Raw genomic sequence first — 26,335 nt, forward strand, 5'->3', positions numbered from 1 at the left:
GAAAAGAACGAACCTGCAAATGTCTCAACTGACCAATCAGAATCAAGCATTCCAGAGAGCCGTGTAATAAAGGCTTTTATAATAAACCAACTAGAGGTTAAATGCTATTGAATTAAAGATACCTACACATCTGGGTTAAATATATCTTGAATTTGAATAATTTATTACCATTTTTGAAATATTTTAAGATTATTCAATCACTATACTATCGAAGTAATGCAATATGAAGTTTATTAATAATAATATTATAGGCAGCAAAAAATTATTTTTAAGAAAAAAAATCCTTAGTATTTTTGTCTTGTTTTAGTGAAAATATCTACAAATTCTTAAATTCAGATGCTTTTTCTTGATGAGCAAAACTACCCAAGAAAACAAGTCGTTTTTAGACCAAAAATATCAAATTTAAGTGATTTTGTGCATAAAACAAGCAAAAAAATCTGACAATGGGGTAAGCAATTTTTTCTTGAATTTTTCTTGAATTTAGTGTTTAAGAAAAATGTTCAAGATTTTTTTGCTTACCCCATTGGCAGATTTTTTTGCTTGTTTTATGCACAAAATCACCTAAATTTGATTTTGGTCTAAAACTAGACTTATTTTCTTGGGTCGTTTTGCTCATCAAGAAAAGGCATCTTAATTTAAGAAATTGGAGATGTTTTTACTGAAAACAAGACAAAAATACTAAGATTTTTTTTCCTTGAAAATAATTTTTTGCAGTGTATTAATAAAATCCCTTAAAAGGCACATCTTATGCAAAATCCACTTTTACAAGGTGTTTAGACATAATGGTGTGTTGGCATTGTGTAAACATATCAACCCTACAATAAAAAAAAATCCACCCTATCCTATATCCCACCAAAGCAGTCTGTTTTGATTCTCTTGTTAATGTGACATCACACAAACAAAGTCCCGCCCACAGGCACTGACTGACTGGTTAATGTACCCAAAAGCTTTTCTAAATGTGTTTGTTAGCACGTTGTAGCGCTAATGAAGCTAAAAATACTATTGCCTCAGGCTGTATTCACAGGAATTACATCTATTTTTAACCGAAAGCGCTCATTGTCTGTTGGTAAGGAAGCGAGGAGCTGTAGCTCATTTGCATTTAAAGTTAAACACATGAAAACACCTCTTTTTTGCCCAAATATAAGCATTTTGGACATACTATAACAAATGCCATGTGGGGTATTTACAGCTAAACTTTACACACAAATTCTAGGCATACCTATGGTGGCCCTGAAGTGCAAACCACAACAACAAATTACTAAACCACAACAACAAATTAAAAAACAGCACAACAAATTAAAAAACACTGCAACAATTTAAAAAACGACAACAAATTAAAAACCGCTACAGCTAATTAAAAACCGCTACAACAAAATAAAAAACAAATACAAAATAAAAAACACAACAACAAGTTAAAAAAAACACTACAGCAAATTAAAAAACACAACTAAAATTTAAAAAACACTACAACAAATTAAAAACACAACTACAAATTAAAAAACACTACAACAAAATAAAAAACCATAACAAAATAAAAAGCACAACAGCAAGTTAAAAAAACACTACAACAAATTAAAAAACACTACAACAAAATAAAAAACAACTACAAAATTAAAAACACTACAACAAATTAAAAAACACAACTACAAATTAAAAAGCACAACAACAAATTAAAAACACAACAACAAATTAAAAACACAACTACAAATAAAAAACACAACTACATTAACCTACCGGAAGAGGTAGGTACCAGTGGGCAACATGAGACATCGCTGATTGGACGACACTGCAGTTCGGCTTTTGAACCGGAAGTTATTCTTCCTGTAGCGCGTGGTTTGGAGAGGAGGAAGGACAGCAAAATGTTTTGCCCAAACTGCGGAAAAGAACTGGTTGAGCCGTCCCCGAACTTTTGCAGCGGCTGTGGCAAAAGGCTTAAAAAAATATCTACCATCGGAGACACCCAACAACCTTCGAGTAAGTTAATAAGAATAGTGTAATGCTTACGTTGCTTGTGGATGTAACGTTAGCTTACTAGTATCGTTTGCGGTTTCCAGACCATACCCTTAGCCGGCCCCAGCAGCTGCTACGTTTGGGTCATCTGTAACATTCATGTTTGAAAAAATGCGCCATAGGAAGAATATCTTCCGGTTCAAAAGCCGAACTGCAGTGTCGTCCAATCAGCGATGTCTCATGTTGCCCACTGGTACCTACCTCTTCCGGTAGGTTAATGTAGTTGTGTTTTTTAATTTGTAGTTGTGTTTTTAATTTGTTGTTGTGTTTTTTAATTTGTAGTTGTGTTTTTCAATTTGTTGTAGTGTTTTTTATTTTGTAGTTGTTTTTTATTTTGTTGTAGTGTTTTTTATTTTGTTGTAATGTTTTTTAACTTGCTGTTGTGTTTTTTATTTTGTATTTGTTTTTTATTTTGTTGTAGTGTTTTTTAATTTGCTGTAGTGTTTTTTAATTTGTTGTTATTTTTTAATTTGTTGCAGTGTTTTTTATTTGTTGTGGTGTTTTTTAATTTGTTGTAGTGTTTTTTAATTTGCTGTAGTGTTTTTTAAATTTGCTGTAGTATTTTTTAATTTGTTGTGGTGTTTTTTAATTTGTTGTTGTTGTTTAGTAATTTGTTGTTGTGGTTTGCACTTCAGGGCCACCGTACATACCTGAGAATAAAATTACATCTTGTAAAAATAGGCATAATATGTGCCCTTTAAATAGAAAATAAAAGTTAAGCGCTCTTTACATAATGCATTCCTAAAAACTATATTTACACCCCAGAATATTAATTTATGTAAAAATAATAAAAGTACTATAAGTTACAACATATCCTTTAACACAGTTTACAGCACTTTCCTCGAATATGACCCATAGAAGTGTTTACTAAATGAATACCCCTACCAGAGATGCCACAAAAACTTTCAACTTTGTTATTTAGTCAGTTTGTAGAGTGTTGTGGATCATGGTTTTAATCCCAGAGAACACACAAACTGATAAAATTTTTACCTTGAATGCACTGGAAGTCGCTTATCTGAAGCGTCTGCCAAATGCATAACTGCAAAAGTAAATTTTGATAATATTGATGGTAAGGGACCGTGTGAAAAGTTCACATTTTACACATAAATGAACCTACATTTTTGATTGGTAATGAGGATCCATCCCATGACGACACACGTAACACGAAACTGTCTTTTAACTTTAAAGCGTAATTATGTCGTAATAAGCTTCTTGTAAACAACCTACGGAGTCACGTTTTTTGGTGGAGTACAGGCTCGTAATTCAAGTCATGCATTATTGAAATGCTAACATTGTTCTATATTCGTCTCAGCCAGTACGCTGACATAATGATTGATCTGTCATTACAGTATGTTTCTATTATTAGCTCCTCTGCTTAGTACAATTAAGGTTTAAACTGCCATCAGAAGAGTACGCATAAGATACCTCTATCATTCTTGACGTGTTTCACTTATGACTCAGACGAGAAGCATGACCTGCTCTCACTTTCTGCTGGCAGTCACTCAAGATAGAAACAAAGGAACTGTATAACTGGTGGGGTCAAACCGTTGAAACCGGAAAGATCAACGATACTACGGTAATCTAAGTGAGATCAAACCATGAGCTTGTTTATATGTACATTTGTACAGTTGTGATAAGTTTCTGTCATTGTGAAATATTCACTGGAAATTTCTTCTAGCAAAAACAAAATGCATTTACATCATTTTTGCAGTACAAGAGAGTAAAAAATTGCTGTAATTATGGAGCTGGTTGCCAGTAACTTACTGTAGAAGATAAAGACTGAAAAGGTTTCATGTTCATTTAACTTTGATCAAACTGTTGCCAGTAAATAACATAAATGTTAAATCTACAGTAAGTTACTGGCAGCTAGCTACAGTAATACCCAGTAATACTGTAATTTCTACAGAAATATTTTATAGTGTATGAATGATGTTGATCGAGTTTGATTTTAAAACTTCTATCAAAATTGAAGTTTTACACTGTGTATTATCACAATTGATGTGAAAAGCGGTTTATCTATCCACACATTGAATGTAAAACTTGTGTGCACCCATGACAATCAAAGCCAATGAGAAATATTTGATGTTTAGTACAGATGTGGAGCGAGATTTTGGACGAATAAGATTTCACTAGCTGTATTTCAATTACCCTTTAAATTGCGCAGATTGACATTATTAAAAATAAAAATAAAGGCAAATTGAAAATACACCTACACTGTAAAGAAATTTCTGTAGAAATTACAATGTGACTTGCAACTGGTTGCCAGTAACTTACCGTAGATTTAAATTGATGTTATTTACTGGCAAGAGTTTGTTCAAAGTTAATAAATATTAACAAGTCTTTATCTTGAGAGAATAAAACTATACAATAACAGCCTCATGCAAAGCATTTTGGAAACTAGAAATCTTCATCAACCTTTTATTGTTTTTGCTTCAGATTTTGTTTTCCCAGAATGCTTTATTTGATGCTGTTATTTTAGTTTTACTCTGTAAAGACAAAGACTTGTAAAGGTTTAATGTTCATTTAACTTTGAACAAAATGTTCCCAGTAAATAACATAAATTTAAATCTACAATAAGTTACCGGCAACCAGCTGCAAGTAACACTGTAATTTCTATGGAATTTTTTTACAGTGTAATGGAAACACGCTAATTTCGCAAAAACTCCTATATATCGGAAAAAGTTTTTATGCTCGCATGAGGTGGTTTTTCAGGCAATTCAGAAGAGGTGTATTTGGCAAAACTGCAATTTATTGGCATTTTCAGGTCACCTGATGCAAGTCACATTATTGTTATTAGACGATGACGTTGTATGTACTATAACCTCCCATAAAATAGCTCAATACATATCTGCTTTAAAGTATAAAAGGCTTTCCTTGGCATTAATGTTTGGATAACACTCCTACATCTTTTTTGATTTAAAATAATGTACTATTACCTCCAAGAAACACCTATACGTAAGTCTATCCCCGCCAGCGTTTTTTTAAAATGTTGCCAACCAGCGCTAGCATTTTTTATTATTTTTACAAAAGTTTAAGAAAATGTTCTTCTTTACAGTAAATATATAAACATGCAATATATCAAATGAAATAACTGACCATCTGCTTTAAAAAAAAAAACTTTCATACTACCTTTATTTGTTTTCTTACATCACATCTCAAATATAGGTAGGTTTCTTGGATAATACTCTTACGTCTCCTTCGGTTAAAAATAATGCCTTTTGCGGTGGATGTGATATTAGTAAACTTACCAACATCAGTCAACGTGATGTTTGGAATGACTTATCGCGATATGAAAAAGTACACTTCAGTTGCAGATCATCACTTAATGGAAACGCCATCATTTCGCAACACTTTTTTGTTGAAATTTAGAAAATAATGCTAAAGTGTTGCACAAATCTGCAATGGAAACGCAGCTAGTGTGGGTGATATTGTGGCACCACAAGATATGACGACCAAAAGCCACATTTATCTCTTGTCATTTAACTTTTTGTCTGGTCTTATTTTATAAGATTATTTTGAAAATATTTATTACGATACAAAACTGTTTACACATTACATATAAAAAAAACCTGCATTTGGAACTGTAGCGATAGTTGACCGTCATTTCATGATGGCATGCAACGCAACCCAATCGTTTTTTTATGCCAGCTAGATGGCACTTAACTTTAAACTGTAAATATAGGTCATAATAAGCTGCTTGCAAAAATAACTTATGGTGTGGTTTTCTTAAGGAGGAAAGACTTATCATCCAAACCTTTTCAGGAGCAGTTACAATGTAATTGTACAATTTGAATCTCAAACAATTTGTGAGCATATTACTTAAAAAAGTGAGTCTCTGTGCTGATATCTCAAAAAAACACACTCACAAAATGACACACTTGGGAGTCAAGGGTGCACATGGACCATCTGTCACACACAAACAAACACACACACGCGTGGCTTGTGGACAGTGCGACACTTGCCATAATTAAGCTTATGGTGTTTGTCAACTTTCCCTGCGTGTAGCAGAGCATTGCGCAGCGCCCGTCCACCATGAGTCACGATACCCAGACGGGACTGAAGAGTCGATTGCCAAAAAACCCAGTCAGCACTGTAGAGGTCTGAGTGCTCCACACTCCCAGCATGCATTGCGGGTGCCAGATGATTTTTTTTTAAAGCTACATTTGCACACTTCACGCAGAGGAAAACAAATACACCCACTGAAATCTGGCATTTTTAGGTAGGTGTGAAGTAGTCAGGACAAAATAAGGAGAATCCAGAGAACCTCTAGTGACAAATATGCGGCATGTGAAATCACAATTGTTTTTAGGAAAACGGGAACGCATTTTGTCAAGTTGCGTTAAATAGATTTTACGTAGCAAAATGTGGAAAGGCTAAAATGTATAACAATCAGGAAACTTAAAAGGTTTAAGCTGATGTGATTGTTTAAGGGCAAAGCCAGGATCAGGTTTAAGATCCAATTTTAGGTAGTTAGAAGTCATACGTTTCATCACAGCTGATTTTTTTGATTTGTTTCATGACATTAGTTTTAAAGATCATTTGTATTTTTAACATTATGATTTCAATATTTTCCTTACAGACGTATACAGAGACCTTAAAAGTTTCATATATTCCTGCCTGATCTCACAAGAAGTCGTAAATAGTTTACGAGTTGGCTAATTCGAATGAATTTATACAAAGTTAATTGCGCAAAAACGTACGATTATCATAAAAAAAAAACAACAACAACAAAACCCAACTCCTAACCCCGTCCCCAACCCAAACGTCACAGGGGTCAAAGCAAATAGTACAAAAATTTACGAATGAGGTCGAATGAAATACTACGAATCAGCCACTTCGTAAAAAACATACAAATTGCCATGAAATAGCGTTATATATACCGATCTAATATTGTGTCATGGTCGATTTAAGATTTATCCAACCCTAAAGGCATTAAAAAACAAAATTAACTGTGATTGGTTGCGTTACTGTATATGTTGGTCCAAATGTAAAGTTTTGTATCTAAATAAGCCAAAGAGTGAACTTGAATTTATGCTGATAATCAAAATCTGGTTTCTCTAGAGTTACACAATGATAAAAATCATCTAAAAAATGTAAAAAATTATTCAACAGGATGATATGAATCACAAAGGCATGCGAATCAACAACTTAAAAATGCTATGAATGGCAGCGGTCCATTTTAGCAGCTTTGTTAAACATTTTAATAAAGGCTTAATGTATAATAAACTATAAGTGTATTCAATAATATATACGAGCACAACAAAGTTAATATATTTATTATTACTTGTACAATAATTAAATATATAAAATATAATAAATACTAATCGATCCACGAAACTCTACCAGAAAATGTTTTTGCTAAACAAGGTTTGGCAATACAGTTACGCATTATGTATCATTTCAGCGTACCAATTGTACTATAAACAAATTCCTTCAAAGTGCTTCCTATGTCAGACGCAATCCTGTATTACGATCGTTACTATTCTAGATACGACTAGTATTGTTTATACGACAACTTGGGACCTAATTTACCCCGCCCCTGGCAAGCATTAAACAAATTCCAGAAATACCTGTTAAAAGTCAGTATCGTTGATCTAAGTGAGAGAGACTCAGTATGCAGTCCGTCCTGATTTTTTGGATATCTGAATATGTCTCTTAAAAATAAAAGATACCCCACAGGAGTTAAGGCAAATCATATTAAATTTTATACATTTGGTCGTACGAATACAAATCAGCCTTCTCATAAAAAACATACACATAAAAAAAAATTATTTGCTGCCTTAAAATTTTTTACAAGTAATTTTGTAAAATCTATCTATTATTATCTTTTTTATTATTTACTATTACTTACTATAAATAATATTAAGTTAAAATGACTTAAAAATTTTTTTACAGTGTACAAATCGCCATTAGGTTGTGTTGGAGGATCTTATTGCTTGTAAATGCCCTAATAAAAGCTAAATATGCACCGTCAAATAGATTTGTTGGTTTACCTAAAAGAGTAAGTTTCCAATTCCTGGAAATTGACCTTAAGACAGTAAGGTCATTCAACTTAAAAAACATTAGTTTACTTAAAAAGTTATGTAAATATTGTTGTGTCAACTAATATTTTTAAAGTGAATTAAATAAAGATTTTAAGGCAACCAGGTAACTTTTTTACAGTGTGGAAAATTGGCATCTTTAAAAGAAAAACTATTTATAAACACACTAAATAATGTTTATATTCATTTATCAAAACGATTAATTTTACACTTTAAAAATGCTGGGTTGTTTCAACCCATGGTTGGGTCAAATATGGACATTATCTATACAGCAGTGGCGGCCGGTGACTTTTTTTTTTCTAGGGCGCACGATGCGAAGTTCGCCACAACATGTATGTAGGCCATGTGTTTGATTTGTAATTTCAAAATATGTGTTCAGCGCGTCGAGTGAACCTATGCGCATCACGTGTCTTGTCAAAATAAGTGCCTGCTTCAGACGCATCTAAAGGGTTTATGATAAAAGAAACGTTCACGTTTGCCAGATACTCGCATAAGCTCATGCGTAATCTGAGTTTACTGTTAAGGGAGTGTCTTGCCTCTCTTTTGTCATATACGGTTTTGACGCATGTCCAGCAGGCACTTATTTTGACAAACCACGTGATGCACATGGTTCACATGACGCAACAAACAAATATTTTGAAAACATGAGCAACACACGACACTCCGAACACTTATTTTGAATAAGCGCCCCTCGAATGAGCAATCAAGAGCCAATGCTAAACAATCCAGCACTTTTTGGAAAGTATGCCTGTAATTTATTACAATTTTATATGTTTTAATATCAAGTAAAAAGCATGTGTTCTTGCTATGTGGTTACTGGGATGCACTGAGTAGTTTCTACTAGCTTACTAGTTCAAGTCTGATCACTAAATAAAAATCTGGTAAGAATTAGGGCCATATTTAAGGCGGCTAGCTGGGTGCCTGTGTGTGTGTAAACAGTTTGGTGCTCCTTTCCTACCCGTCCTGGTTCTCATCTTCATCCAAATTGGAAAGCAGCTGGGATCCGGCCAGCGAGAGGTCCAGGGCAGCTAGCGGAAGATCCCTGTAGGCGAAGCTGACCAGCTGTACTGGAGCCATGCACTGGCCCTCATCCTCCACCTGCTGGGAGATCACCTCCAGATCTGGAGCTGTCGCCTGCTGAGGGGGCCTGGGGACACATGGTGAAATCTACTCTATTGTCTTGTTGCATTAATCGAGTTATTCGTGAAATAGATGATTGTCATTACCATTTCGTGTGAAGGACCACAAACTAAACGAAATCACCTGTCAAAGTCAACATGAATCCAAGTCTTTACTTTTGTATTAATTTTGCGGATGATTCATCCAGACAAGAAATTCCAAAGAAAAATATGTATTATTCATCAAACCAATTACTCTCACAACTTTAAAGATTTTGTGATGTCACCAAGCATTGTTTTAACCCCACCCATTCACCTAATAAAAAAAACCTATTCAATAAAGTCAAGTCCGATTCTACCTATGCAGTAAAATGGGTTTTGAATGTTTCATGTTGACTTTAAACAGGCAAAGATGGCAACAAATACATAATAAGTGTATAAAAACAGAGTGTAGTACTGGATTATAATTCATCAACTTTAAGTTTATTCATGAAGAGACACTGTAAACAGGTGGTGTTGTTAACACAATAAACTAAGTTTATTTATGAAAAGACACTGTAAAACAATTAAACCTCAGGGGGTGTTGGGAACCCAAATGTGACCCGTAGATGAAAGAGGTCTTCAGATATACAACTCTTTGATGTGTTAATCTATTCATCACAAAGGTTTTTGAACTGTTAGCCTTTTGGCTCACATCACTGAGTATCTGCTGAAATGTAATGTATACATATTATGGGGTTCTAAGATTGTGTTTTACATACATATTCATGTGTAATATTATTTTAAAGGTCATGGTGCGATGAGTAAAAAGGTCTCATTTCTATATATCTAAAATAAGATGGTTCAAGGGGTTAGATAGAAGATGCATTTCTTTAAGAGGTGGGGTTTTTGCCAGGACACCTCTGGCTATTTTGACCAGATGTTCTTTAGGAACATTTGGTGCAGGTCAAACTGGACTTTGTAGTTTTACGATGTCTTTGTCTCACGCTGTGTATAAAAGGTGGCCTGGCTAGATGTTCTGGGAGCCATTCTGTACTCAGAAGCTCCCACACTTTGTGTGTATTCAAACCTTATGGAAGAAATCTTTAACAAGAATCTTCCTAGACCACTTTGTGTGTCTTTAATTGCCAGGTATGCTTTGTATTTTGTGAAATGTTCATTTTTCTATGCTGATCTTTAAGTGAATGTTTTGATATATTTTTGATGGATTTGAATAACCAAATTATTGATTTAAGTGTAACCTGCCTGGCAAAATAAATTGTTAATCTTTATTCATTCTAAAAACTTGTCAAATCTTTATTATATTTTCAGGGTTTAAGTTAAATGTATTGAAGGGGGCATAGATTAGGAGAATTGCCTCTATTGAAAATATTACTGGAGTAATTGCCTCCCCGTTTTAAGGTTAGATGGAGTAACCTCAACCTAAAACATAGATGGATCCTCTTATTTTCAATGTGTTTGGAGAAACCTCTAACTTTAACTTAAGTTAGAAGGAGAATGCCTCTATGCCCAGCTGTATGGAACTGCCTTAGCACCTTCAGAATTACACCTTATTCCCTATGTGAATATAATTCATTCTAAATAAATATAATAATAATTTTATAAATTATGATCAGCATCAGAATAGTATTGGTAACTAAGAAATTGGAGTCAGATTATAATTTAACCACAGAGGTCAAAGAAACAAATTAAATAAATGGAATTACTCTTCTAGAAGCGCTACGGAAGGAACGAATACGAGACCCCTTCACCCACTCCACTTGTATCTGTCGTTGGGCTTGTGGGTGGCGTCTTACAAGAGCAATAAATGATGCAATGAAACAATATATAGGAGTCCTGTGATCAACATTCTTTCTGTACTTTAAAGGGACACTCCACTTTTTTGAAAATATTCTCATTTTCCAGCTCCCCTGGAGTTAAACATTAAATTTTTACCGTTTTGGAATTCATTTAGCTGATCTCCGGATTTGGCGCTACCACGTTTAGCATAGTTTAGCATAATCCATTGAATCTGATTAGACCATTAGCATCGCGCAAAAAACCAAACCAAAGAGTTATTTTCACAACTTTTAATTTTCAGTCAGCCTTAGTACACGATGCAACTACAGAAGAGTCAAGTTTTAAATAGGAAAAAATATCCAAACGCTTTGGTTATTTTTTAGCACGATGCTAATGGTCTAATCAGATTCAATGGATTATGCTAAGCTATGGTAAAAGTGGTAGCGCCAGACCCGGAGATCAGCTGAATGGATTCCAATACGGTAAAAATCTAATGTTTAACTGTGTCCCTTTAAAGAAGGTATAAGAAAATAAATATTGTGTATGATAAAGTAACTCACGAGGAGTTGAAATACAGATGAGAAACGTCTTATTGAAATAACGCACAAAATCAAAAGCGATTCAAAGATAGCTAATTGTATTCCCACAGATTACACACTACAGGTGACTACACAAGTAATCTTTTAAAAGCCATAATTATTTTTTTTTGCTAAAATAAAGGACTATTAACATTGTCAAGTAAGTATATAAATGTTATATTTAAAATACATAACTATGTGAACTACGAGTGAGAATGAGACATTATATTAGAGTTTATTATATACATAAGGGCCAATAATAGTGCTCAGACGTATGAAACCTCAATGGCATGAAACAAATGCATGAAAGAAGATTGTGAAGCAGCATCCCACACGATTCCTTCCTAAACCCGCAATATTTATCACTGTTGGACCATCATGCGTCGCGTCCCACAATAATGAGGTATCTGGAGAATTTCAAAGCACAATATTGTGGCAAACAACTCAGTCCCAGTGTTGGATGTCATGGCCTATTCTGCCCGGGTTTGTCTTTGATTTATTGGATGCAGAATGCTGATTCATCTCACGTTTGCAGTCTGGGATTGCTGTTCTCAATCTCAGTGCAAACAAGGCAATTAATGTACACTTCTACAAAGCTTGCAATTCACATTTTGCTCTGGGAAAAACCCTGTAGCCTTCAAGACTTTGGCTGGTGGTAGTGAAATAACCTTGACTTATATACTGAAAACTTTGTATAAATCAATATACAACTGCATTATTTTGACATTAAAGAACATTTTGCAATTCACAAGATTTCATCTAAGGTCCCTAAGCTTTAAGGAAAAAGTGTAAACCAGAAAGTAAATTCTTGTAATTAAAATGTATTAATTTAACATTTGATTTGATTATACCGCACTGTTTGCATATCAGTATGAAAAGCCAACATATTTACACATTTGTAAATAATTTTGTACAAAATGTAAGTATTTAAAATGTGCAAAGCAGTAAAATTTTATAGTACAGTAAAAAAATATTTTATAAAAATATTACATTTTATTGCGTTAATTTTAATTGATCATATCTGTCCACTGCACTTTTTAAAACAAAGTAAAAATCGTGCACACAAAAATCTGTATAAGTAGACAAGGATCTACTGAATTACTGTATGCAGTACTAAAAAAGAGCAGGATTGTATGTGATAATATGCAATTCATAATGATAATGTGCTCATAAGTGCAATCAATACTTAGGGTCCTTAAGATGCCTCAATCAAAAAAAGTCAAAAGGATAGAGGTGCACGAATGTAAGTTTTGGCTTCTGTCCCAGACATGCTGGATGACAGGAGATATGTTATTAAGAGATGAACCAATAGGGAAGCTCATATAAGTTCAGAACAAAGACAAACCAAATTAATATTGTAAATAGAGAGGAGGTCTGGAGAGAGACCGTACTGTATGTGTGTGGAAATGTTTATATGGGCTCTTGTCTCATACCAATCTCTAAAATGTTAATGCGGTCGTGTGGCTGTGAAGAACAACTTTTTTTCAGAAAACCTTCTGGTGGTTTGTATCCGCACATACATGTTGTGTTTTGAGCAAACAATGCATAAAATATGAAAGAGTGATTAAATAATTAAGCACATTTCATGAGCATCACAATGTCAGCTTCATATTATAGCCCAAAATAAAAAAGACAAAATAAACAAATAAAATGAAGCATAAAATTAATACAATTTTGCGTTTAAAAGACGTCTAGCAGACGTCCAAAAACAGCCCAGACGTCTTAGCTTAACAAGATAAAATTTAGGCTGTTGGTGAACAGATGTCTAACCCAAAAATAAAATAAATAAATGAAACCAAACACATCGTAATTACTGTTACATGATGGAAAATCATACATCTCGCAAGTAATTTAGACAAAAACAATATTCAAGTAAATTATGGCTAGAAATGGGTTACTCAAAGCCAGACCGTATCAGGTCAATAGTTAACCTATACGTTAAAGTGACGCCTATATATAGGCAAAATAGTGTACATTTTTATTACTAACGTAAAAAAAAATCAATGATTATATGTTTGCATCGTGGTGGTCTGTGTTAGTGTTAGACCGATATATCAGCCGGCCGATATATCGGGCCGATATTTGCGAGTTTTATGTGTATCGGCATCGACCGATATGTGGCTGCTGTGTTCGCTGATTTTTTCCGACATTAGTTACAGACAGAGTGCTGGAAGCCGCAAGTGATTGCAGGTCATGTGACTAAAAACAACCAACATTTGCATGACAACATCAAGGCTCGGCCAAACAGCTAATCACAGCTGGACAAAGCAGGATTTTATTTCTCTTCTCTATGGGGCGGTTTCCCGGACAGGGATTAGAATAGTCCTAGACTAAAATAAATGGAAGGACTGTCCAAACTAATAACATTACTTTTTAACACATCTTAAAATACATCAGTGCCCAGTGTTTATATATATATATATATATATATATATATATATTTGTAGTAGTAAAGTGCTAGAAATCAATATCCTTTTGCTGATAGTTCCTCGTCATTTTGGAGAGTGGTTCCATAGCACCCTCACCTGTTTTTACTATTTGTTAAATATAGTTTTTTTTTAAGTTCAATAAATGTAACTTTTTTAAAATTGAGACTTTTAACATTTGGCATCATCATTGTGTCATTTTTATGATGTAAATTGAGTGAGCAAAAGCAGTATCGGCTCCAAATATCGGCTAAAGAAAATCGGCAGCCTGTATCGGTCATCGGCTAAGGCTGATGAAACAAAAAATCGGTATCGGCACTGAAAAATCCATATCGGTCGATCCCTAGTCTGGGTTGTACTTTTTAAATTTATTTGGGTTTTAAAAAGTATTACAGTGTTTACTTCCAGTAAATATTATTAAACTTTCATTAAAGAATCTAATGAGAATCACCACTGGGAAAATGAAAATAACTGAACGAAAGAAATATGCTTAACCATCATGAACAGTAAAAATTATATTAAAATAATAAAAATCTACACTGTAAAAAAAATCCATAGAAATTGCAGCTGGGTTGCCGGTAACTTACCGTAGATTTAAATTTATGTTATTTACTGGCAACATTTTGTTCAAAGTTAAATGAACATTTAACATTTACAAGTCTTTGTCTTTACAGAGTAAAACAAAAAAAACAGCATCAAGCAAAACATTCTGGGAAATAAAATCTGAAGCAAAAAAACAGAAAAAGGTTGATGATGATTTCTGTTTCCCAGAATGCTTTGCATGAGGCAGTTATTGTATAGTTTTATTCTGTAAGATAAAGACTTTTTAATATTTTACATTTATTTAACTTTGAACAAACTCTTGTCAGTAAATAACATAAATTTAAATCTACGGTAAATTACCGGCAACCCAGCTGAAATAACATTGTAATTTCTACTGAATTTTCTTGTTATAGGGGTGGTTTTCGCGGACAGGGATTAGCTTAAATCAGGATTAGGCCTTAGTTTTATTAGGAAGTTTAACATTTAATAAACATTCCTTACTAAAAACACCATGTATTTTAAGATGTGTCAGTGCAAGTTGTTTTCAGGTTGGACAGCTCTTACATTTATTTTAGTCCAGGACTAGTCTAATCCCCGGGAAACTGCCCTATAGTGTTTAAAACTTAACTGTATAAAAATTATTCGATTTTCCATGTTTTTTTGAAATACAGTAAAAAAATGTAAAATGACAGAAATAGACGGCAATTTTACATATCCACTTTAAATCACATGAAAAACACGTCAATGTGCATGTGTTTTATTTGCTCTTGCTATATTTCACCAGTTAACATGTTGTTCCTAAGGAATGTTCCATAGCATCAGTGTTTCGGTCACACTTCTCTCCAAAATGTCTTTTCGCACCCTTCATGCCGCCTGGCTGAGAAAGGATGGGCTCAGCATGTGCCGACCGTCCCCCTGATGCTATCTGCATGCTTGGCATCACTTCCTACAGATAGCTAACAGGACTCTAATCTGTCCTGACATGCACAAACTGTTCAGGGCATCAATATCACATTTCCAAATAACCATATGCAAAGGCATTGCGCTGTCAGGTAATGACAGGTGTTGCCTGGCGAGTGGCAGGACGCCCACTCTGAGTTTCTGTTCGTCATACCGCAAGACAAACAGGAGGAGAGAATGTGGATATAAAGTCAGCAAAATCGTCATTTGAGGAATCAATATTCAGAACAATTTTCAAGTGAATAAATGAAGATAAAATAAAAAATGTGACTGTCTGTGAAAAAGTCTCATAATCTATTTTTAAGATCAACAAAGTTTGATTTCAATCTTTGACATGACCTTACTCAGTCAATATTAAAGATATATGTTCATTACATTATGCTTTTATGTAAGACATTCAAGGCATCTTGAGATATTTCCTATACATACCTGCACTGTCTGAACCATGTTAACTCTCTCTCTCTCTCTCTCTCTCTCTCTCTCTCTCTCTCTCTCTCCCCCCAGTGAGTTTACAATGCGACTCATAAATCAGTAGGAGAGAATCAATACAAATAAATAAGAAACCAGCCCAAAGGGACGACAATTAACTCAAAACCACCCGTTTTACAGGTTATTACCGTTTTTAGCTTTATAGCAGCATTAAATCATAAACAAATGCTGGTTAACAAAATACACATTCAAAATACACCTCAAAATAACAGTATTTTTCTTAGACAATAGAAATTTTATGCTTGGGCTGACAAAAAGAACCCAAAACATATATGTTTAAGAACATCATGGACACTTGAGATGAAATGGACTGTTCCAGTCTGCATTTATTGTCATTATGGAAAAAAGTTTGCCATGATTTTTCGCCAGTTCTTCTTTTGCATTCTACGAAAGTAAGATATAGAAACTCATATAAAGAGGTCTCATTATAAATATTTTGCAAGGTAGTTATTTCATATAAATTTTGTACGATCTCATTTGTATTAATAATCTTATTTGTGTATGTATATGTATATGGGTCAGTAAAAAAAACAGTTTGTCAAGATAAGAAATTAATAAAAAAAAACTTGTTTTAAAAGCATGCATCAGGTTTATTTCAATGTGTATTTATGTTAATTTTATGCAATAAAAAATTACATTTGCACAATTTTTATACTGAATGGACCTGAAAATGTCCAATGGTGTAACCGCCAATTGTGCCAAAGAATGAGAAATATAAAATATTTTATCCACCTTGATGGTATGTAAGCGTAATCATAAAAAAAGGTAAATATTATTTTATTAGTTCTTTTTAAATGTAAATTTTAATGCGTTTTTGTAATATTTGTCCTGACATATGGTATGCTGAAAAAAGCTCAGTTTTCTAAATAACCTTTGACAAATGATGTAAAAATGTATGTAAAAAATCTTATTACACTAAACTTGATGATTATATTTTATTCCACATTTTTTATGAATTTATTTATATTTTAATAAAAAAAAAAAAATACTAGTTACACCAATTGACACAGACCGGTTACACCACACTTACATTTTTGCAATTATCCCCCAAATATTCTTTCAAAATGAAATAAAACCAGATATTTTAGACTTGCTCCTTAAAATTTCAAAATAAATTGCAGATTACTTGTATTTTTTATACAAGTAATCTGCAATTTATTTTGAAATTTTAACCCTTTTGCATTTAATTTATCCATACGGACACAAAATAATGAACGTCACGTCATTGACCCATATGTACATTTCAAGCAATTAGCATCTTCATTATTTCTTTTTTTAATAATCGTTTATCATTGTTTGATTCACATTGTACAAAATCATACAGATTAGCCACGTTGTAAAATAGATCAGGCTGATGCTTCACATAAAGTACAGTACATTGTAATATGATACTGCTCATTTATAGATGTAGACACTCTTATCCTCTGCTAGGATGCAGAAAAGCTCTGACAGCAAAGGGAAAGCAGCTTTCACTGAAAAATGCGGAGCTCAACTGAATGTGAACGTATCCACACGAGGCGACTATCGAATCTCACTACCATGCAGTGAAATCTGATATCTGTCAGGGATTGGAATGAATGTTCAGAAGTTATTTGTCCCAGTATAAATGTTATGTGGCATGAATGTAAATGAAGAAAAAAGGTTTTGATGATAATTAATGTTGCTTTTTTAAATAACTAGAGAGTACAATACAGTAGTTTTAGTACAAGATTGCAACTGTATAGCATACTTGCGTCTGTCTGTGTAAAGTGGTTGTTGGCTGCTACACCAGATGCAACAACACTTCTATTCATATGCTGTTTTCATGGGACATAAAGTATAAAAATATGACAACTAATGACTTTTGCACTTTGTGCAGCTGAGTTGGTGTCATTTTACTATTTATACTGAGATATAATCTAAGTGAGGATAAAATAAGCAGGGATGGTTTGAAGAGCTTCAGTAAACGATAGCCTACTGTATCACTTTTATAAGCACACTTCTTTGATGCAGATTTGAGTTATAAGAATCTGTGACCTTATAAGACAATAAAATGCTGTTTCAACACGGGGTCAAAATGTGTCACTTGGTGAGGTTTCATAGACATTAAACAGACCTCAAATAAGTCAGGAGAATATTTACAACTTTAAACTCGGAGGACAATGGGTAATGGGTATGCTTTTTAGTCTAAGTATTTATAATAGATATATGTGATAATGTGTATATAACATCGGACTGAGTTCAAGCTGTATAGTTGGGTTGATGTCAAACCGCAATGTCGTACTGACCTCTAGATGTAACATCGGGTTTATGTCACAAAAACAACTTTTGTCTAACGTCAAAAACCAACGTCGGCTTGACGTCAAGCTGTTACATTGCGTTGACATCAGAAACCAACATCGACTGACGCCAAGCTGCAACGTTGGGCTGACATCAAAAACCAAAATCGGCCTGACATTCAGATGTAACATTGGGTTGACGTCAAAAACCAGTGTAGTTGGCCTGACATTAAGCTGTAACGTTGATTGACGTCAAAACCAAATGTCGGCCTGACGTCCAGCGGTAACGTCGAGTTGACGTCAAATCCCAACGTCAGCCTAACGTTCAGATGTAAAATTGAATTAAGGTCAAAAACCAGAGTGGGCGGCCTGACATTAAGCTGTAACGTTGATTGACGTCAAAACCAAATGTTGGCCTGACGTCCAGCAGTAACGTCGAGTTGACGTCAAATCCCAACGTCAGCCTAACGTTCAGATGTAACATTGAATTGAGGTCAAAAACCAGAGTGGGCGGCCTGACATTAAGCTGTAACGTTGATTGACGTCAAAACCAAATGTCGGCCTGACGTCCAGCAGTAACGTCGAGTTGACGTCAAATCCCAACGTCAGCCTAACATTCAGATGTAACATTGAATTGACGTCAAAAACCAGTGTAGTCAGCCTGACATTAAGCTGTAACGTTGATTGCCGTCAAAACCAAATGTTGGCCTAACGTTCAGATGTAACATTGAATTAACGTCAAAAAACAATGTTGGGCTGACATCAACCTGTTAGTCGGTTTGACGTTAAAAAACAACACTGGACTGAGGTCAAGCTGCAACGTTGATTGGCGTCCAAACAAAACGTGCGCCTGATGTCCAGATGTTATGTTGATTGACGTCAAAACCCAAAGTCGGCCTGATGTCCAGATGTTACGTTGGATTGACGTCAAAAAACAATGTCAGCCTGACGTCAAAAACCAGTGTCATCTAGTAATAACGTCAGACTGACGTCAAAACCCAATGTCGGCCTGATGTCCAGATGTAACATTGGATTAACGTCAAAAAACAATGTCAGCCTGACATCAAAAACCAGTTTCATCGGCCTGACATCAAGCTGTTACGTCGGGTTGATGTCAAAAAATATTATCGGACTGACGTCAAGCTGTAACGTTGATTGACATCCAAACCAAATGTGGGCCTAACGTCCAGATGTAATGTTGATTGACTTCAAAACCAAATGTTGGGCTGACGTCCAGCAGTAACATCAGGTTGACGTCAAAACCCATCGTCGGCCTGACGTCCAAAAGTAACATTGGATTCACGTCAAAAAACAATGTCGGCATGATGTCAAAAACCAGTGTCGTCGGCCTGACATCAAGCTGTTACCTCGGGTTGACGTCCAAAAACAACATCGGACTGACGTCAAGCTGTAACGTTGACTGATGTCCAAACCAAACATGGGCCTGCCATCCAGATGTAATGTTGATTCACGTCAGAACCCAACATCGGCCTGACGTCCAGATATGTATGGCCAAAATCTGTTTATTAAAAAACCTGTATTGACACACCAAATCTGTGGTGTGGATTTTAAATACAGTAAAACCTGTAAATGGAGCTAACTGAACTTGTATTAGCACCCAAAATAAACAATACATTCAAAAACACCAGTTCTGCTGAATAGATGCATTCCATAACTCTTATAAGTACACTAAAACATTATCAAAATAGCCAAAACATTCAATAACGGGAAGGACATAGGGTAAAAAAAAGTGCATACAGGGGAGTTGTGGAGGTACTGCCAGGGTGTGAACTGATATCCCTATAACATCTGTTAGACCTTCACAACCAGATGCTTGAATCAGATCTCATACAGCAAACCATCAGTTGTGTTATCAGTACATCTTCTGACCAGCAGTAAGATTGATGTATGTCCCAAACAAGCACTTTACACCATTAATACATTATACTTCAGTGATACATTAGAGACACAACTCTTATATATATATATATATATATATATATATATATATAATGTTCCATAATTATTAGCATAGGTACACTGAAAAAATGGTCTCAAGTTGTCACTGGGACAGTACCCTTTAAAAGGTCATAATACATACAATTTAAGTACAGATATGTATACATTTGGTACCAATATGTACCTTTGAAGTACTAATATGCACTTTTTTGTACCAGTATGTACCTCTATGGGACAAATGTGAAATCTTCATATATTTTTTAAAATAATAAAGACTAAAGAATATATAATATAATCCAAGTGCAACATTATTTCAACGTGATTAACATGCCTACAGGTTCCTGCAGAACTAGCACAATGGATTGTGCTGTAAAATTTGATCAGCTTTTCCAAAACAATGAGATCTTATTAGAGAGAGAAGTCGAGGCTAAATGTTAGCTGACCTGTTTCAAGCACAAAGGCATCCTCAGGGTGTGTCGGAGTGCATGCGTGTGTGAAAACATGAGCACATGAGTGTGCATGCACGTGCGCACAATCACTCATAAACACACACACACACACACACATTCTGGTTTCCATGTTTTGTGGGGACATTCCATAGACGTAATGCATTTTATGCAGTACAAACTATATATTCTATTCCCCTTACCTACCCCATTCCCTAACCCCAACCATCACAGAAACCCTTCTCCTACTTCATATTTTCAAGATACATCATTCTGTTTGATTTATAAGCTTGTTTCCTCATGGGGACATCAAAATGTCCCCACAAGGTCACAAAAACACTGGTATTCCTATCTTAGTGGTCCCCACAACGTGATAATTGCCAGGTACACACACACACACACACACACACACACACACACACACACACACACACACACACACACACACACACACACACACACACACACACACACACCTTTATTTGGTGGATGTACGGAAATACGTTAAAGGATAATTCCGGTATTTAACACTTTGAGTCTCATTCTGGTTTGTTTTGGATGAACTACAGTGATGGACACTGAAATTTTGACAATGGGTCGTGTCTTGAGTTTTCGACTCGTTTAGAAGCGTCTCTTGACTGCTTCAGAATGGAAGTCAATGATTATGCACAAACATGTCATTAAAACAACATTTAACGTTCATTTTCAAAACTGTACTTCTCACCGAGTGGTTTGTGGTGTTCGTTTATGATTAAAAACAAATATATTGGCGCAATGTATGATTTCAATCCGTGTTATTTGCTATAGTGGAATTTTTTTTTCAGATACCTCACAACCCAGTAAATACTTCCGCTTTATATTTGAGTCTGAAGCGACACTCCCGACCACTTGATGGCGACAACCACTTTGCCATAGAAGTACCCTCGGTGTCTAGCGTATAGACAGTCACAATCGAGCTCAACTTCAAACCTTAAGCTGGTCACTGAGCCATCAAATATGGGAAAAATTTCTTCTGAGAGAAACCGAGCGAAAAAACTACAACCACATGTAAACAGACCCTTTTCTGTTTCCCGGCGGCGGAGTGATATATCAGCAAGCAATGAGTCTTCCAAGAGAAGTCAATGGAATTTTACAAAATGCCAAATAAAACACGACAGAAACTGTATTTCACTACACAACTTGTTTTTAATCATAAACGAACACCACAAACCACTCGGTGAGTAGTACAGTTTTGAAAATGAACGTTAAGTGTTGTTTTAATGACATGTTTGTGCATGGTCATTGACTTCCATTCTGAAGGAGTCAAGAGACGCTTCTAAACGAGTCAAAAAGTCAAGACACGACCCATTGTCAAAATTTCAGTGTCCATCACTGTAGTTCATCCAAAACAAACCAGAAATGAGACTCAAAGTGTTAAATACCAGAATTATCCTTTAACAATAAAATAGGGAAAGACGATGGCAAAAACAATTTTTTATAACCTTATGAAACATGAAAGGTTATAAAACAGTAACCAAAAAAAAAAAAATCACAAATAGCAATGTTCTTCAAATCTAACCTAACCAAATAAAATAAAATAAATTAATTAAATAAAGCAATAGTTTTGTAAGGACAGCCAAGTTACTTACAAGCACAATACAGAAGTATATTTCAAGCTGAAGATCAGCGATGTAAATAACTGAATGTCCAGGTCACAATAGGTCATTCAAACCATCATCAAAAGCTTTTCTATTTAACTTAAAGACAATTACATTTTTTTCATTTTACAATCAAATTCTCATTAATGATTCTGTATGATGTTTTTTTTTTGTTTTTTTTTTGGCATTTTCAAGGATGATTCTCATTAATAAATTTTATTAAAATTAGTGTAAAAGTGTTAATATCTTTAAAATTACATTTATTTTTATAATGAAAATTTGGGTTGGGTGTCCTTCATTTTCTTTAAGAGAAGTAATATAATAAAATTTTTAGGATTGGTATACCGGTATGACAGTCCATGCACGATTATACTACTGTGAATATTAACTTATCCACGGTTTTGGGCAAAAATGGGCAAAAGCGGATCTCACCTGTGCTGCTGCGCATAAGCAACTTTTTTCCACATGACTGCTTAGCCTCCACTAATACATATATACTGCTGAAAAAATTTCAGAGCCGGAGGCTACAAATTTTTATCTCTATCCCCCACCAAAAACAGTTAAAATCTACAGTGTGGGAATACTTTGGGTAATGACCCTGCACTCTTGCTCTCCCATTTATGCTATTCAAAAGGAAGTACTTTTTGGTTTATTCTTGTCTAATCTAAAGAGAAATTACTTATTCCTTACTTTGATCAAAAGGAAGATGTGCAGCCTTATTTTTTTTTTCAGATGGTAGACTCATACTTCCATAAAAAGTTGGGTTTTTGGGTTGGACATATGGTTTATTAGGCCTATATCAAACTTTTTCTGTAAAAAAACAGTTTGGGTGATTCTCGCAAAATTAGACTTATGAGGTGTCATGAAACATTTCTATAATAAAAGTAAATGCAAAGTAAGAGTATCAAAAAAAGAAGCATACAGTTACAAACATCTTTTCATGTACTATTTTGCACATGATTTCAAATGACATCATACAAACCAATTTTGTTGTTTTTTCACATTTAAGGGGAACATTTTCATTACCGCAACGTGTCCATGACTAGATTTGGGTTCTTTGACATGGAAATATTTATAATTAAAAAATTTAAAAAATAAAAAGCTTCAGTGCATGTTATACTATAAACATTTACAGTAAAGAAACATGTGGTATTTGGTGATCATTGGTAAATGTAGAGACAATAATAAGGAATATAAATGTGTCCAAGACCAATTTTTTCATCCTCCGCAACAATTTTTAATCATTGTTTAAGCCCTCAAGGCACTAACATTTTTAAAAAAACATTGTTGGAAGGGACATAATTGACTGTGACACTCAAGATGGCTACCAGGTACGCAGTTCTTATTTTTCTATCCAGACAAAAGTTAACATTTTGTTTGTCATAATAGACAACTTTTTAGTTCTCATTACCGAAACATGAGTTTGTAAATACATATATTTAATGTAATATAATGTTGCGATAATGATATTTTTGATAATGATAATCTAAAAAATTTAAATAATTCTATAAGAAATATTTTTTAAATCCTCTAAAAGTAATGGTTATAGTAAGTTCAGACCTTAATCTTATATGTGCAAAAAAAAGAAAGAAATTGGCTAACATCTATTTAAGGGTCATTATAGCTGATGTTTATATTTATAATGATTGTTGATATTTTCTGAGACCATTATCATACCATGAAAATAACATAACGTCACAACCCTACTGTACAGTATGCAATTTTAGGTCTGACAATTACAGTAAGACAAGGCTTATGTCATGTCCACTATAAGATATTGCTAAAAGTAAAAAATCCTAAAAGATAAATACTGAAATTATGTCCAAAATCGACTGTGTATTTTAAGTGTTTTTGGACTGATATTAAAAAATGACTTGCAAATCTTGATGGTCCTCTTCAACTATGCCAAAATTGACTCATGATGAAGTTAATCCCTGAAATATAATCTTAAATTATAAGTAAAACATTATTTCAATAATACGCGTCATTCAGATAGTAATAGTTAAAACCTAATATAAAATAATAAGCTACAAATAGGTAATCTAGATAAACTCCAACTAGTCAGTTTTATTAACCATCCAACCATCCAGTTTTTACTGCTGATCCTCTCAAGATAAAGATCCACATCACAAGCTACATCAATTCACATCCGTCACACAGTAAGGAAGGACACTTAAATCCTATCAGGATTTGAGGTCTACCAGTAAATCTGCTCACAGGTCATACGTCATAGACTCACATCAGGTCAATATCAGTAAGTAGTCATTTTTAACATTAGTGTCCTAATTTAATTTTCTTAAAAGCAAATACAAATAACTAAAGGCAACATTACACAGGTCAAAGATGAGCTGCTATTTTTTACAACTGCAGAGATTACCGTTTGGCCAATCATATCAGTATGTGAACAACATCCATCCCTTATCTCAGAATAGCACAACATATGTGGCTTCATCAACCAGGTGTATTTACACTTATATGAAATGTGTCCCAGACCACCTCCTGAAGTGGTTTGAGCGATCGGATATAAATCCGTCTCGGAAACCTTTTTACACCTGCAAAAAATGATTTTCAAGAAAAAAAATCTTAGTATTTTTGTCTTGTTTTCAGTAAAAAAACTCCTAAATTGAGATGCTTTTCTAGATGCGCAAAATGACCCAAGAAAATAAGTCTAGTTTTTAGACCAAAAATATCAAATTTAAGTGATTTTTTGCATAAAACAAGCAAAAAAATCTGCCAATGGGGTGAGCAAATTTTTATTGAATTTAGTGTTTAAGAAAAAATTTCACGATTTTTTTGCTTAACCCATTGGCAGATTTTTTTGCTTGTTTAATGCACAAAATCACTTAAATTAGATATTTTTGGTCTAAAAACTAGACTTATTTTCTTGGGTCGTTTTGCTCATCAAGAAAAAGCATTTTAATTTAAGAATATTTAGATATTTTTACTGAAAACAAGACAAAAAATACTAAGAATTTGTTTTCTTGAAAATCATTTTTTGCAGTGTAGCTATTCGATCAGAGAAAACGCATGTAAAAAGCCCCTATAACTCAAACTATATGATACAGATGTAAATAATATCCACATAGTGGTTTTGAAAAAGCAATCCGATTTAATATAAGGAATCTTGCGGTGAGCTTCCAATTTATCCTGTGGGATGTAATTGACCCGCTCTGAATGCACAGTACTCAAGTGATGAACAAAGACAGCAACTGAGGAAATCCACTCTGCATTCACTACCAACCTCCCGAAACCTCCCTCCACTCCCTGACCCCTTCATGACTGAATACAGACACAGCCTGTAAGGACCACACAGCAGGCGCGTACTAGTTCAGTTGAGGTTGTACGTAACAGCCGCTTGTAAATCGCAACTGATGTTATCCGGAGGCCTCTATAAATTTGTCAGTATTTTGCCCCTTAAACCATCGACACCCATGCACCCAAATTAAATGAACTTCAACACTGTAAACAAAATGTTGGTTCAACTTAAAGGGGACATTTCACAAAGACTTTTTTAAGATGCCAAATAGATCTTTGGTGTCCCCAGAGTACGCATGTGAAGTTTTAGCTCAAAATACCATATAGATAACATGCAAATGAGTTGATTTCTGCACTAAACGGGAGTGCCGTGGTTGGATAGTGCAGATTAAGGGGCAGTTTTATCCCCTTCTGACATCACCAAGGAATTACCTATTTTTTCAAATTCTTGCGGAGAATGGTTTACCAAAACTAAGTTACTGGGTTGATCTTTTTCACATTTTCTAGGTTAATAAAAGCACTTGGGACCCAATTATAGCACTTAAACATGAAAAAGGTCAGACTTTTATGATATGTCCCCTTTTAAAAAAGTAAGTAACATGGTTGCCTTAAAATTTTGAGTTAATTCAACTTAAAAATATTAGTTAACTGTGTCAACAAATATTTTTAAGTTGAATTTACTCAAAATCTTAAGGCAACCAGGTAACTTTTTAAGTTGAACTAACATTTTGTTTACAGTGTTAATTTTTGTTTAATGTGTTATACACTCACCTAAAGGATTATTAGGAACACCTGTTCAATTTCTCATTAATGTAATGGTGTAGGGGATGTTTTCT

The 26,335-nt window shown here is 34.3% G+C and overlaps 1 protein-coding gene across 2 annotated transcripts in view; it reads right to left on the bottom strand.

Moving 5' to 3' along the window:
• tmem266 (transmembrane protein 266) overlaps positions 1-26,335 on the bottom strand; it is a 64,519-nt gene that overhangs the window by 31,529 nt on the left and 6,655 nt on the right. Inside the window, exon 3 of one of the 2 annotated variants that reach the window (XM_065292110.2) lies at positions 9,010-9,198. The exons of the other annotated variant lie outside the window; for it this stretch is intronic. Coding sequence (XP_065148182.1) covers positions 9,010-9,198 — 189 coding nt within the window. The remainder of the gene's footprint in view (positions 1-9,009; positions 9,199-26,335) is intronic. 2 annotated transcript variants of the gene reach the window in all.

This window comes from Paramisgurnus dabryanus, chromosome 23 (assembly GCF_030506205.2).
Source record: "Paramisgurnus dabryanus chromosome 23, PD_genome_1.1, whole genome shotgun sequence".
Classification (NCBI taxonomy): domain Eukaryota; kingdom Metazoa; phylum Chordata; class Actinopteri; order Cypriniformes; family Cobitidae; genus Paramisgurnus; species Paramisgurnus dabryanus.